The 14,947-nt window shown below is 51.7% G+C and overlaps 1 protein-coding gene across 2 annotated transcripts in view; it reads left to right on the top strand.

The window, feature by feature from the left end:
- The window catches only part of GMDS (GDP-mannose 4,6-dehydratase), a 436,476-nt gene that overhangs the window by 192,263 nt on the left and 229,266 nt on the right, over window positions 1–14,947 (top strand). For both annotated transcript variants that reach the window (XM_021099748.1, XM_021099749.1), the window contains 2 exons: window positions 4,358–4,550; window positions 5,272–5,376. In XM_021099748.1, coding sequence (XP_020955407.1) covers window positions 4,358–4,550; window positions 5,272–5,376 — 298 coding nt within the window. The remainder of the gene's footprint in view (window positions 1–4,357; window positions 4,551–5,271; window positions 5,377–14,947) is intronic.

Here is a 14,947-nt window from a genome sequence, read left to right as displayed (position 1 = left end):
GGGCCCCCAGCAGCAGCCCCTCTGGCCCGCGCTGGCCTCTCCCATTGCTGCTGGGCCTCTGCCCCAGGGCCTCTGCTCAGAGCCTGGGCCACAAGGACACCGACGCCTTACTGTCCTTGATTAATAGCTTTGCTCGCTTTGCCGCAAAATCGAGGGTCACATAGAGCTTCCTCTGTCTTGCTCTTTGAAGTTGCACCTGTCTTGGTTCTGTCACGTGACCACCTTCTGCTGGTAGCCCACTCTTTTTGCTGGTTTCTGAAGTTTTATCGCGATAGTTGCATGTTTGGCATTTACCTCTGGCGGCCATCCCCGCCCATCCGACACGTCCTGGGACGAGCGGGAGGCTCCCTGCCGCCAGGGCCTCGCTCTAGCACAGGAGGTAGAGAGTGAGAAGGGTCAGGTAAAGCAAGCCCGAGAGGAGGAGGATTGGGCAGCGTGCAGGCCGGCTGGACGGCGGTGAGAGGCTTTGGGGTTTTTAGGAGGAGAGAAGGCGGAGCAGGATCCAAATAGCCAGAGGAATCTCAGGAAGGAACATGCTGGAGGCTTCATGTCAGACGGTGTCACGGAGCTGCGCTGATCCAAAGCGCATGGCCCCGGCACAAAAGCAGACACAGGGCCGGGGAGCAGAACAGAGAGCTCAGAAATAAACCCACGTACATGGAGTCAGCTAGGGAACAGCCAAAGAGGTGAGGATGCCCAGTGGGGAGTGGGAGTCTCTTCAGTAAGCAGTGTTGGGAAACCTGGACGGCCCCATGCAGAAGAAGGTGCCATCTTATCCCCTGCACAAAACTCAACTGAAGTGACCCTGGTGGTCTCATGGTTAGGACCTGGTGCTTTCACCACTGCAGCTGGGGTTCGGTCCCTGGTTTGGGAACTGAGATTCCACATTGAGCCGACTGCACACTGTGGCCGAAAAAAAAATTTTAGGAGTTCCTGTTGTGGCTTAGTGGGTTAAGAACCTGACACAGTGTCTGTGAAGATGCAGGTTCAATCCCTGGCCTTGCTCAGTGGCTTAAGGATCTGGCGTTGCTGTGGCTGTGGTGTAGGCTGGCGGCTACAGGTCCAATTTGATCCCTCGCCTGGGAACCTCCATGTCCTGCAGGTGTATCCCTAACAAAAAAAAAAGAAAAAAAAATTCAAAGTGGATGAAATCTGAACATAAAACCTGAAACCACAAGACTCAAAAGAAAACATAAAGTAAACTTTATCAACTTTGGCAGTGATTCTTTTGGATTTGACACTAAAAACAAAGGCAACAAAAGCAAAAATAAATGGGACTGCGTCAAACTGAAAAGTTTCTGCACAGCAAAGAAATGAAACCAAATTTTCAACAAAATGGAAAGACAACCTATGGAATGGGAAAAATATTTGCAAATCATGTATCTGTTAAAGGGTTAATATATATGAAGAACTTGTACAAGTGAATAGCAAACAGAAAAATACCACACAGACAGTCCAATTAAAAAATGGGCAGAGGTTGGCATTCCCGTCGTGGCCAATGAACCCGACTGGCATCCATGAGGATGTGGGTTCAATCCCTGGCCTCACTCAGTGGGTTAAGGGTCCGACATTGCCGTGAGCTGAGGTGTAGGTCACAGACGTAGCTCGGATCCTGCATGGCTGTGGCTGTGGTGTAGGCCGGCAGCTGCAGCTCCGATTCGACTCCTAGCCTGGGAACCTCCTCATGCTGCAGGGACAGCCCTAAAAAGATTTAAAAAACAAAATAGGCAAAGCCTATGCATGGATGTCTTTCCGGAGAGAACATACAGATGCCAACAGGCACCTGAAAAGATGCTGAGCATCACTGATCTTCAGTGAGGTACCACCCCAACCTGTCAGAACACCCATCATCAAAAAGACCGCAGAGAACAGGTGTTGGTGAGGCTGGGGGAAGCGGGAGCCTCCTGCCCTGTTGGTGGGGATGTAAATTGGTGCAGCCGCTGTGAGAAACAGCATGGAGGTTCCGCAAAGAGTTAAAAATAGCACTGCTGTTATGATCCAGAAACTCCATCTCTGGGTGTTTACCAGAAGTTAGGGAAACACTAACTAGCAAAGATAGATGTGCTGCCGTGTTCACTGCAGTGTGACTCACGAGAGCCAAGATGCGGAAGCAGCGACCACGGTGTGCGTCCATGAACGCGTGGGCAGGGCAGCTGAGATGTGTGTGTCTGTGTGTGTGTCTGTGTGTGTGTATATGGGTCTCTATCAGGAGGAGAACGTCCCGCCACTTGCAACAACGTGGATGGCCCTTGAGGACATGTGCCGAGTGAAATCAGTCAGAGCTCTCACTTAGATCTGGAATCTGCACACACCTAGTTCGTGGGGACAGAGGACAGGTGGGTGGTTCCCAGAGCAGCAGTGGGGGCAGACAGGCAGAGGGGGTCACAGGCACAATGAAGAAGCCGTGCCGACGTGACGTACAGCGTGGCCACTGTCGCTCAGAATACTGTATTGTATGTTTGAAAGTAGCTAAGAAAATAGATCTTAACAGTTCTCATAAAAAATTTTATAACGGTGGTGATGGGTATTAACTAGATTTATGGTGGTGGTTATTTTGGAATATATACATAGAGCGAATCATTATGCTGAACACCTGAAACTAATATAATATGTCAATTATATCTCAGTTTAAAAAAAACCCACAATGACATACAACTTCACACCCACGAGGACGTCTGCAACCAGAAAGACGGACCACAGTGAGTGCTGGGGAGGCCAGACTGGGAAAACTGGGCCCTCACTCGATGCTGGTGAGAGTGGGAAGGAGCTGCCCGTTCCTGAGAGTGTTCCCAGTGCTGCCAGCTGACTCTGGGTGCCCGGGAGAGACGGAAGCGCGGACGGTGCAAGAAGCTCGCCCCAGGGCCGTGGTCTGCGATCCCACTTGTGCGAAACGTCCAGACCAGGAGGCCACCGGGAGACAGGAGGGGGACCGGCGCTGCCCACCTGGGTGGGTGAGGGGAGGTGATTTTGCTAAAGGCAGGCTTCCTGTGGGGGATGCGAGCGTGTGTTCTGGAACCCGACGCTGTGATGGTTGTATGAGGCCGTGACTATACCAAAAACCACGGAGCTGTAAACTTTAAGAGGGTGAATTTTATGGTATGTAAATTTTATTGCAATAAACTGTTGCATAAAAAGAATAAAACAGCCCCAAATGTTGCTTTCTTGGCTTTGAGAGACTGCGGGCAAAGGAAATAAGCTTGTTTCTCTTTTGTCTTGAGGCTGCGGTCTGAGTCAGTGACTCGGGTCCGAGCCAGGCCCCGCCCCTGCCGGCCGCGTGGAAGCTCCCTGGCCGCCCTGAACGTGCACGGTCTAGAGCGCCGCTGGGGGCGCCCTCGGACCCGGGCCAGTGACCGCCCTCGGGCCACAGCGGCCTCCGGGGAGAGCTCGCCCTCACCGCAGCCAGAGGGCCCCGCCGCGTCTCACCAGCAGACAAACCAGGGACAAAGACTTAAATATTAGGTTAATTTATTTATTGTGCTTCCCCTTCGTTTAAGAAAAAAGCACATCAGCCGCTTTTACTTCTGAAGAAAGTGGTCGAGACACAAATTATTCCTTAGCCGCCTCTTCTTAGAGGTCATCTGACTCCATATCTTGCTGTGTTCACGGGCTTGTGTCATCCAAAGATACGCGATGTGTGTAATATGATATCCTAAAAAGTCATCTTAGAGCTTAATTACAAATAGAAAACAATCTTTTTTAAACTCAGGTGTGTCCTGGAGTCCCGTCGTGGCTCAGTGGGATACAAACCTGACTGATACCCACGGGGACTCGAGTTTGTTCCCTGGCCTCACCATGTGGGTTAAGGATCTGGCATGGCTGTGGCTGTGGCGTGGGTTGGCACCTGCAGCTCCGATTCGACCCTTAGCCTGGGAACTTCCGTCTGCCGCAGGTGCGGCCCTAAAAAGCAACAACAACAACAAAATCAAATGTATCCTAAAGCACATGTTCTCGACCGTCTCTGGGCCGAGAAAGCCGCTGGGACTCACGAGCAGTGAGCGTGTCCTAGGCCTCTCGTGAGATGGGTGCCGCCTGAGTGTTTTAGGCACAGCCGGGAGAGTCCGAGCAGCAGAGGTTTGCCTTTTGCAAACCAGGGCCCCAAGGGACTCCGGCCTCAGGCCGAGGCTTGTGAGGCGCAGCGCCCTCATGGCCCTCGGGGTTATTGCCACCTATTTCTGGAGGCATTTTCCAGCCGCTTGATGTTAGAAGTAGGTGCCATCCCCGCCCTCGTCCTGCTTCTAGAGAAGAACGCTCTCTCACACACCTGGTGCCTCCAAGTCGGAGAAGTGGCGGGGCCTCGGCCTGCGGTGTCTTTGGTGCCCACCCGGTCACGTGGCCCCTTTTCTGCCGCTGTTTCCAGATTTCTTTTGACCTGGCTGAGTACACCGCGGACGTGGATGGAGTGGGCACCTTGCGGCTTCTGGATGCGGTGAAGACCTGTGGCCTGATCGGCTCCGTGAGGTTCTACCAGGCCTCGACTAGCGAGCTGTACGGGAAGGTGCAGGAGACCCCGCAGAAGGAGACCACGCCTTTCTACCCCCGGTCGCCGTACGGTGAGACCTGCCGCGGAGGGGTGGCTCTGCCTTAGGCCTCTGCCCGTCCCTCGGCTGCCGCCACCTGCTGGGGATGGCGTTGGGATAAGGCTGAAGGGACTGCACTTGTCCAGCAGCGCGCCTGCATGCTGCAAGTGCAAGGACTGGCTGCCACGGCCTTTGGGGTGAAGTTACCGCCTCACTTCACCCTTCCGTGCAGACCACGCCAGGAGGAAGGTTAGATCCAGCACGAGTCTTTACTGAACGGTCGTGAGCTCGGGCTAGCGAGATGCGGTTTCGGGGTTGTGATGCCGCTTCCCTGGTGGACGTCTCCCTGACGTCAGCCTCTTCACCGAGGGTCCATTGCTTCTCGTGTCGAAAGACTCCGGTGAGAAAATGGCAAAGCAACCACGATATTTAGAGCCCGCCTGTTCCGCCGCCTAATTCCTTAAAACTAAGGAAAAGGGGCGAAGACCTGATAAGAAAGGCCCGTGTGATGATGTATTACACACGCCCGAGGGGAATGGCCTTGTGACGGCAAGAACTGCTTATTCCAGAAGCAAGGAGTTTGAAGTTCCCTGTCACATGATCTACGGGCAAAGGAGCCTCGCTTTTGATTCTGTTTTTTTCCTGTCTTGATACAAGTTGCTCACTTGGCAAGCTGCTACTTGTTTGAGTGAAAAATCGCTGTCTTTTGTAGTAACTGCTGTCATTTCTTTGCTTTAAAAACAAATTCCGACAGGGGCGGCGAAGCTCTACGCCTACTGGATCGTGGTGAACTTCCGGGAGGCCTACAACCTCTTCGCGGTCAACGGCATCCTCTTCAATCACGAGAGCCCCAGGAGAGGTGGGTGCAGGTGCCCGGGGAGGGGCCCGGGCTGGGCAGCAGGGTGCTGAGCGTTGTGCCCTCGTCCTGTACACGGGGGGCGTCTCCCGTCCGATGTCCCTGTCTGAGCGTCCCAGGTGGTAAAGGAAGACGTGCTCTTGGACCCAGTCAGGGTTTTGAGTCGGCGATGCCGTAGGTGGCTCTCATCCAGCGTGTTTGCGGCCTGCGTGTCGGGAGGTGTCCAAGGGCAGAGCAGGGCCCAGGGCTGGTCACCCACGCGCGTTGGCGCCACGGCGGAGCCTTTCTGTCTCTGCTCTGAGTCAGCTGGATGCTCGCTGCGTTTAAACAAACCCCCAGGAGTCACTGGGCCTCTCGGGTCTGTTTCAGATAAACTTGACATCACTCCTTGTGTTCGGGACACGGCGGTTCTTTTCCGAAAACCGTATTTGTTCACAGCGCTTGTTGCCTTTTTGTGGTTTTCACTGAGGTTGTTAACAACCTGCCAACGCTCCTGTTCCAAATATTAGGTTTTAAATAAGAAAATGTCTCCTCCCTTCGTTATTTCTGAATTACTGGAGCACGAGAAATCTTTGCAAAACCTGTGCATGCTACAAAGGAAACGTTATCTGTATCACCTAAGACGTTTCATTCAATTTCACTGTCATTTAGCGTTTCAGCTTGAGAATGAATGAGAAATCCACAGGTATATGTTGTTTCATGCCCAACAATTAGTAATGCCTATAACTTCTTCGCTGAAATTTTATGTGACTGTGCAGCCACATCATTAAACCAGCAAGTCACGAGGAAAGATTAAAGTGCCATTCACGCTGGTATGTGTAGTGTCAGTACGTTTTTATTTTGTAGTTGCGTAAGTCAGGAATTCCCACGATGGTCTGTTGAAGCCTGAGAACCCAGCCTGTCATCTCTGCTGTCAGAAGGGACAGCCAGTGAAGGCAGCCGGGAACATTGCTTTCTGGTTCTGGGTCCGGGCGGGGGCGGGCGCGGGGCGCAGCCCGGTCGCCACTGCCCTCCCCGCCAGCACTGGGCGCGGGGGTTGGACGGGCTCGGTAACCCGAGGTGCCGGCCTCCCCAGTCACAAACGCCGTGACGCAGGCTGTCTGCCTTTCTGTGCTTCCTCCTCCGCTTTCCCATCTGCAAAAAACACCAGCTAAAAGCTGGGGGTTAGGTTAGGATAGGGAAGGACACGCTTCGCTCTAGAGCAGGAGATGCATTTACATATAGTCCGCCCTCTGTTTGCTTACCGCCTGGTGAGAACTGCTTTCTGCCCAGGTTAACCACTTTTGAAAAAACTTATTTTAAAGGCAATACTTCTTTTTTTATTGAAAAGAAAAGCAAACAGTAGAGGAAGATGTGAGGAGAAAGGAAAATGTTTCCCGGCCTGTCTCAGGCCGCTGTTCAGACTCCTCCAGGAATGTTCCCAGCGTCTGTCTCGGACGTGCAGGAAGCCTTCTTCCGAGCCTAACGGTCCACATCTAAGGTTAGATGTGTGCTAAAACCTGACTGTAGCAACACCGCTTTGTTTTGTTTCGTTATAGACCTGAAAGCCAGTGCTGTCTCATTTTTCATTTTGTTTATGTAATTAATGAAAAATAATGAAAATAAACATGTAAATGATGCCATACTTGTTTGATGAGCTAGCTAATCCTTAATACTGATAGCATTTCCTGAAACTTGCAAGTGACTTGTCATATTAAATTAATCCAATAATAGAATAACTATTTTGTCACAGTTTTATTTTTGGAGGAGATTCTTTGCCAGGATGAAAATTCCTTCATGGTAGGCTCTGTGCTATATTCGCAAGTCTTCAGCATTTAAAACAGTGCCTATCTGCTAGTAGGAATTCAGTAGATACTATAGTTATTGTAAAACATTGGCTGTATTCCCTGTGCCGTAAAGTGTATCCTAGCTTGTTTTTATACAGAGCAGTTGGTAGCCAGCTGTTTTGAAGTAAACACGCGGGCCGATACACTTCAGTAAACGCACAGAATTCCCTGTGACCGTCCTCGGCTGCGCACCGGCTCGGTACTGAGTTTCTGTCTGAAGCTGAGCCTCTGCTTGGACACCACTGCTCTTTTGCCCTCTTGCCGCAGGCACACTTCTGTTCTGATGGGACGGTGGGGCGTCTCAATCTAAGGTGCATCGTCCCGAATGCCCGGTTCAGTAGAGCCCAGTGGATCAACCCTTGGGGGACATGTGCCTTTCCTCTGGTAACCGAAAATAATTGCTTGGCCCCCTTTGACTGCATGAATAACATCCCGTGGGCATTTCTGACTTCAGAACGCATGGGGAAGGCATTCTTTAGTATAAAGATATGCTAAACCGGAGGCTGGCACACCATGGCTCCTGGGTCCCACCCAGCCCACCTGCTGATTTGCGCAAGTGGAGTGTCATTGGCGCCCCGCCACGCCCAGGTGACACGCGTCAGCCGCAGAAGAGGCCTGAGGAGGCAGAGCCCCGGGTTTTTACTGTCTGGCCCTTTAATGAAACGTCCCCCCGCCCTCCGCCCCCCGGGGGGAGAGTTGGATCCTCAACATCCGGAAACTTTCATTTGGGTTTAGCAGGGGTTTCTCCCAAGACCGCAAGGCAGTCTTACAGAGGGAGTTCCAGTGGACATTGAACGTCACCCCCAGTCAGCAGTAACCCATCCTGGCAGAGTTCCAAGGGGTGGCAGTGGGCCGGGGTTCCGCTGTGCTTCACCGAGGTCCTGAGGTGGCACCCAGGGGACCTGGTGGCCCTGCGGTTGTCCTCTTAAGGACGCTTGCTTTGTCGTGTGATGAGAAGTCTGCGGCACCCCCAGAGGTGATTGGGGTCACCTGTTGGGGCTCAGAGTCGGGGGCGGGGGGGGGCTGGTGAAGAAAGCCCTGGTCTGAGGACATGGCCCCTGCCCCAGCCCACCCTCTGGTCCCTCTCGGGGGGGGGGTGCAGGATGGCCTCTGCCCTTGTGCTTCTGCAAATCAGCGGTGAGGAACAGCTGGGATTCCAGACCCAGGTGTCCACGGGGCACGAGTGTGCGCGCGTCACTGTACGTTCTGTGAATGGCCCTGCTCGGGGTGCGCGATGGCGGGCACAACCATTAGCATGGCGCTTTTATTCCTAAGCCCTCAACTTATTATTTATTATTGTTTATTTGTTTTTAATTTTTATTATAAGTTTATTGGAGTAGAGTTGACTTACAACATGCTAGTTTCAGGTGCACAGGAAAGTGCTTCAGTGATGTGGGTAAAATATGCATATTATGTGCGTGTTTCCTATTCTTCTCATATTCTTTTCCGTTACGGTTTTCTCAGGATGCTGAGTATGGCCCCTGTGCTGTGCAGACGGACCCTGCTGTTTACCTGCTTTATATATATTCGTTTCTGTCTAGTAACCCAAACTCCCGGTCCTTCCCTCCTCCACCCGCATCCCTGGCAACCACACGTCTGTTCGTTACGTCCGTGAGTCTGTTTCTGTTTCATAGATAAGTCTGTTTGTGTCATATTTTAGGTTCCACATATGAGCAATACCATATGGTATTTGCCTTTCTCCGCCTCACTTTGTATGATAATCTCTAGATCCATCCATGTTGCTGCAAATGGCATTATTTCATTCTTTTTAATGGCTGAGTAGTATTCCATTGTGTGTATGTATCACATCCTCTTTGTCCATTCATCTGTCGGCGGACATTTAGGTCACTTCTGTGTCTGACACGTGTGAGTAGCGCGAATGGTGCTGCAGTGAACACTGGGGTGCTTGGGTCTTTCAGATTCTAGTTTTGTCTGGATATAGGCCTAGAAGTGGGATTGCTGGATCCCATGGCAACTCTGTTTTTAGTTTTCTGAAGCCATCGTCGAAAAGTCTACAGTAAATGCTGGAGAGGATGTGGGGAGACGGGACCCCACCAACCCTGCTGGTGGGATGAGAATGGGTGCGGCCGCTGTGGGGAACAGTATGGAGGTTCCTCCAAAAAAGCACTCAGGTTTTTAAAATAGAAAAGTCCTTTTCTTTTTCATTAAAAGAGTGGTTGCTTTATAAAGTGCCCCAAACTGGACATGTTTCTGGAAAAGCTTTTCCTCCGCTATTGTTTCTCCAAACGTGGGATTCTGTATCTGCTTCATTTACATGTTTCTGTATCTGCACGCGCAGAAGGACACGTGGTGTTCTTGCCGCAAGTGTGGCGGTGGCCACAGCTTTCTGTTGGAAATACGGATTCCTGTGTGCTTTACGCAAGCAACAAAGGCTGTGTTTGTTGTCTAGACCTGGTACGTTTCTGTGGGAGACTGCCGTGTGCAAAAATCAATGTTTGGCTTTTGTTGCTAAGGTTCTTTGAAAAGCTAATCAGTTAATAAGCTTGAGGTCACAAAATTGTTAACAGTGTAAATTGAACTATGAAAAAAATACTGAGAAATGTTTTAATTACTTTAAAGTAGCTTGTGAAAAGAAGTGTTTTTTTTTCAGATATATTGTTTATCAGTAATAAAATCTGAGATGATATGCTACACATCAGAATGTTAACAGCAAGCCTGTTAAGGAAGTTATTGTACCTCTGAGCCGTTTTTGTTGCATTTGACGTACCGATTTAATACGCTAAAGGTCCTTCTAAGACAATTTTGACAAACTCGTTTAACTTTCACATTTTTATGTGTTTGGAAATTTATACATACTTCTAGTTTTTAAATTTTTTAGTTGAAAATATATGCTCCCCATTGGTCGTATCCCTTTCTGTGGAAGAGCTTCTATTTATTTATTTTTAATGTTTTATTACAGTCGATTTACAATTTTCCTTTCATTTCTGCTGTGCAGCAAAGTGACCCAGTCGTACATGTGTCTACGTATGTTGATATATATATATATATGTATGTATGTATATATATGTATGTATGTATATGTATGTATGTATGTACGCACATTCTGTTTCTCATGCTGTTGTCACTCGTGCTCTCTCGTACGTGGTTGGCTGCGGCCCCCTGTGCTGTCCAGCAGAACCTCGCGGCTGAAAGAGCTTTCAAAGCGCATGAACAGTCCACATCCGCCTGTGTGTATTCTCCCCAAGGTTCCCGAGGATTTGTGAGCTGGAAAGGGATTTAGAGGTCCTTCCCACCCATCCTCTCCTCCGTGCGGAAACTGAAGCAGCCTGGGAACGGGCCGTCCAAGGTCACAGCACTGACAGCTGCTGATGCTGAGGTGGGGATGGTCCCGGGCACGGTGGGAAGATGTGAGCCTTGCTCACGTCTGTGAACGAGCACGTGGACACGTTTCCAGCTGGACTCAGAGCAGGTCACCTCCCGGGCAGAACTGCCGCTTGCCCGCAGAAGGACGCGTGTCCCTTCTCTTTGCTAATGACATGAATTAATTTGGTTAAATGCAATATGCCTTCAGATGTTCAGCAGAAATAATCATGAGGAAACATTCGTTTTATGATCAAGTGCAGACATGATATGAAACAAAAAGTTTACCTTGAAGCTCACCAGGAGCCGGCAAGGAGAAAAAGAGTGAATACGCAATGCATTGAAAAGCTCGTGGCAGTAAGAAGTGATAGAGCACCTCAAAGATGCGCCTAGTGAAGTTGGGGACCCCCACAAAGGGACCGTGTCCTGCTGCTGTTTAGGTGTCCAGCCGTTTTTAGAGGCTGGGGCACATTCCTTAAATACGGGCTTCATAAGAAACCACACGTACCAGTCTAAACACAGGATTCACCTGCCTGGGAGAATCTGGCATTTTAAGGTTCATGAACTTGTGGTTTTAAGTTTTAGACTTGAGCCTTTTTTTTTTTTAACTGCCAAGTGTTTTGCTTTTTAAAGTGCCTCACTGTATTTATTATCCTAAGTTAATCTTCAGATGTTTAAAAAACTGTGACTCATGAAAAAGTTTACTGCTTAAGTCGTTGTAAAACTTTGGATACCTTTCCCCTTTATTTTTTCTCAAGACTGTCCTTTATGCATTGCTGTGAAGAGGGGATTGATGCCCCGGGATCCTGGCTCTCAGCTGGGGCTGGAGGAGCGGATGGAAGGGCAAGATCGTGCCCTGCAGGACGTGCGGTGGTGTCTGAAGACGTGTTTCGTGGTTGTCACCAGGCAGGGGGTTGCAGCCCCCATCTTGTGGTGGGGGAGGGGCAGGCTGCATCTCAAGCACAGGTGCCCTCAGCCCAGGGTCCTTAGGAGTGGCGCCAGCTGTGCAGAGGGTGACAGGTCTCCCCGCCCCAGATGTCGCGGTCCCCACATCCAGACGAATGTCATCTGTAAGACCGTATCACGCTTACTTTGCGACAAGTCCATCCTAGAGCTTTAGCGAGCATGTCCCTAAGCACGGCAGAAAATAAATGATGTGAATCGCACCGGTGACACTGTTTAGGCTTAGGTGTTGTGGTAGCTGCAGGTCAGACCCAAGTCAGGGAAGCCAGGGAGCAGAGCTGTTAGTCCAGCGCCGGTCACCATTTGGGCCGGTGCCCTTGGTCCACAGGCTCCCGTCAGGGTGGGGACATGCCCTTCTCTCCCCTGGAAGATGAGTGCTTTTTTCTTTTGTTATCAGTTATTACCAGAAGAAAGCTCTGCTCTGGGAGTGAGCGGCGGATTGCCTGGCCCAGCTTCGGCGAAGGACAGCCGTTGAGATGGGGTTGAGACCCTCTTCTGGGGCAAAGGGTTGTAGCAGGGGTGCCGCGAGAGGCTCACGGGTGTGGGAATTTTCCCTTGGGAAGAGTCAAACCTCGCGGGAAAGCACACGCGAGTGCTTCCGGGGGCAGCTGGACCCTCCTTTGATCTCACCCGAATGGACAGAGAGCACGCCTCTTTCTGTATGTGCGTGTTTGTAAAGACAACCATCTGTGAAAAATTACCAAGTGTTTGCCAATCCGGCTAGCAAATTTAAGTCATGCTTCTAGAGAAGTACCAAGAGTCTTGCAAACCAGTGTCAAGCAGCCCGGTGTTTGGCTTGTGTTTCTGTTGCTTTGTGGTGCTTCGTGGTTTTTAGATGAGCTCTAGTCTTTATTGCCAACAGCTGAGCTGAAGGCAGGGCGTGAGTTGAGCAGAGCGTTTCAGGTTTGACAAAGAACCCATTTGTCTGGGTGTTGGCGTCGGCTCATTGGCTGCTCACTTTGGACTCGCCAGGTTCTCGGTGGCCCTGGTCAGGCACGGAGGGCGTCTGGCTCGCTGCTGCGTTTGCAGACTGTGGCCCTGGGAGCTCCCACAGCAGCCTGCCGGCGTTATCCTCTGCGCACAGGGGGACGGGGTAACTGTTTAAACACGGAGACTTCTGGAGCAGTACTTGGTCTGTTGAGGTGGTTATCACCACAAGTAAAGCCACGTCCCCCCATCTGCGGAGGTGAGACTTCTGGTTAAGTTGACTTTTTCAGTGTTTTGCACTTTTTGTGACACTTACCTTGGACACAGGCGGACAGCTGGTTCCACGTGGAGAGGCTCCCACGGTGGAAGCAGTCTGTGCGCATGGGAACCCCAGGAATTGGTGAGGGTGGACTCAGGTCGGGCACCGGTTGGCAGAAGTGCCTCTGATCAGGCAGGTGCAGCCCTTCGGTGTCCGGGATGCGTTCAGGCAGAATGAGGGTCTTATTCGAGTCAGGCCCCTGCGACAGGCCCTGTCGTCTTTGTCCAGCCCTGAGTTGAGGATGCGTCCCGCCCTGGTCTGGACCGGCTACTGATGGGTCTCGTGGAAACTGCCAGAGTGAGCGAAGTTTGGATTAAAGGTGGCCCGGACAGGCTCGTTGTTACAACAGGACTTTGCAGGTGGCCAGTACGTTTAAGGTGCCTTAAAAGGCACGGAAGCAGGATGCTAGTGAGCATCCTGCTACTGAGCAGTGCTCGCCGGGATGCGACTCAGGCGGTGAAAACGGTCTGATCACAAGGAAGCGCCTCCTGGCGGCGAGAAAGGTCGCCGCTCAGTGTCGTCTTACCAGCGAGGTGGGTCCCGGTGCCCAGGAGGTTGCCGGCATCTCAGGCCTGCCCACGGGCCTCTTACAATCCCAGCAGTGAGTCTGTACAAAGGGCGCAAGCCTCTTGCTAAGGAAGAGAAGCGGCTTCTCAGAGGCACTCTGGGGCGTTTTCTCAGCGGAACCTCAGTGCTGCTCTGTGCCACGTGGGCAGCGGAGGGCGGGGTCTCAGGGTGGGGGGCACTTCATCGGAAGCACTGAACATTTAGGAAGGTTCCTTATGGGGACAGATACATTAGCAATGAAAATATTTTAGAAAATGCATCTACTCTTCTCTGCCCCTCGTTATAATGAGCCAATGCGCCATGGAGAACCCGTTTGACCCCCACCCCCACCCCCCTGCAGGCAAATGGGAGAACTTGGTAGACGCAGCCACACACCCCCCCGTGTTAATTGAGATTGTGGTTATGAGCATGAAATTGCTTTTCTAGAAAGAGTTTTGCAGGAGCTGAGATTTCCACACATCCTGGGGTATAGACAGCGCTCTGCCTGGAGGAGGGGCCCCTGGGGGGCCGGTCACCCTACCCTTTGGAGCCCTGCCTGCTTGGGGGGCCACGCTCCCCTTTCGCAGCAGGTGGCCCACGCTGCCTCGTGGCCCCTCCCCCAAGGCCTCGGACAGGAGCTGACGTGTTTGGTGGCTCTCTCTTCCCCTGGATTCTAAGTGCTTCTGAGACTGGATTATTTTTTCTTCCAAGAGACGACTTATAGTTTATTCAGCGTGTGTAAGTATTATTTTACTTAGATTGTTTTTAAATTTTGTAGAACACCCATACTTCAGTATTTTAAGCAGGATTGTTTTGATTGTTCTTGAGAGGACGAGGACCCCTGGGATAAGGATGCAACGGAAAGGTCGCGGCTCCCGGGACCATGAGGGGGCTGTGGCAGTCATGCGACGCCGTGCGCAGCTCCCTGCTCTTCACCCGTTTCTGTAATCCTCTGTCCCGATGTAGCAGGATTTTAAATTGGAGTTTAGTTGATTCCGGTGTTGTGCCCGTCTCTGCTGTACTGCAGAGACGTGGGCATCCATAGGTGCTGCACTCCCTTCCTGGTGGCCTCCTCCGTCCCCTTCCACCCGAGACTGGGCTCGTGCCCTGGGCTGAACAGCGCGACCTCGCCGCTCATCGGCTCTAGATGTGACAGTTTGCATCTCCCAGCCCCAAACTCCCCGTCCATCCTGCTGCCTCCCAGGTTTTTTTTGTTCTTCACATTCCTGGTTTTTCTTTTCAGTTTTACTAAATCCTATATTTAATTAGTGAGAATGGAAACGATGAGACGAAGCATGGAAGCCGAGTGTTCCACCTGGCTTGTGTCACATGCACTTGCTGTGGGGACAGGGCAGCGCCGGTCCTCCCTTGGGGTCGGGCGTCAGGCTGGGGAGGCTCTCCGGCGACATTCCAGCTGCATGGCTGCCGAGAGCTCCCCTCACGCTGGAGAATTCCTTCTGCTGCTGTGTTTTTTGTGACTGTAGGGCCGCTGCTTTGTGGACAGTGATGGCCTTTGCGCCTATGAGCGGATTCAAGGAGGGCGGGCTCCTCCAGCCCAGACGCTGCTGCAGCACAGCCCAGACGCGGGCCTGGAGAGCAGCGTGTGGCGGGGCGGGGGGGGGAGGCCGGGGACCCAAACAGATCTTTGTAAGAGTGCGTCCCCTTCTACGTA

Source organism: Sus scrofa, chromosome 7 (genome assembly GCF_000003025.6).
Source record: "Sus scrofa isolate TJ Tabasco breed Duroc chromosome 7, Sscrofa11.1, whole genome shotgun sequence".
In the NCBI taxonomy this organism is placed as follows: Eukaryota; Metazoa; Chordata; class Mammalia; order Artiodactyla; family Suidae; genus Sus; species Sus scrofa.
Note: the sequence above shows the minus strand (reverse complement) of the source record. Positions and strands in the feature narration are given on the sequence as shown.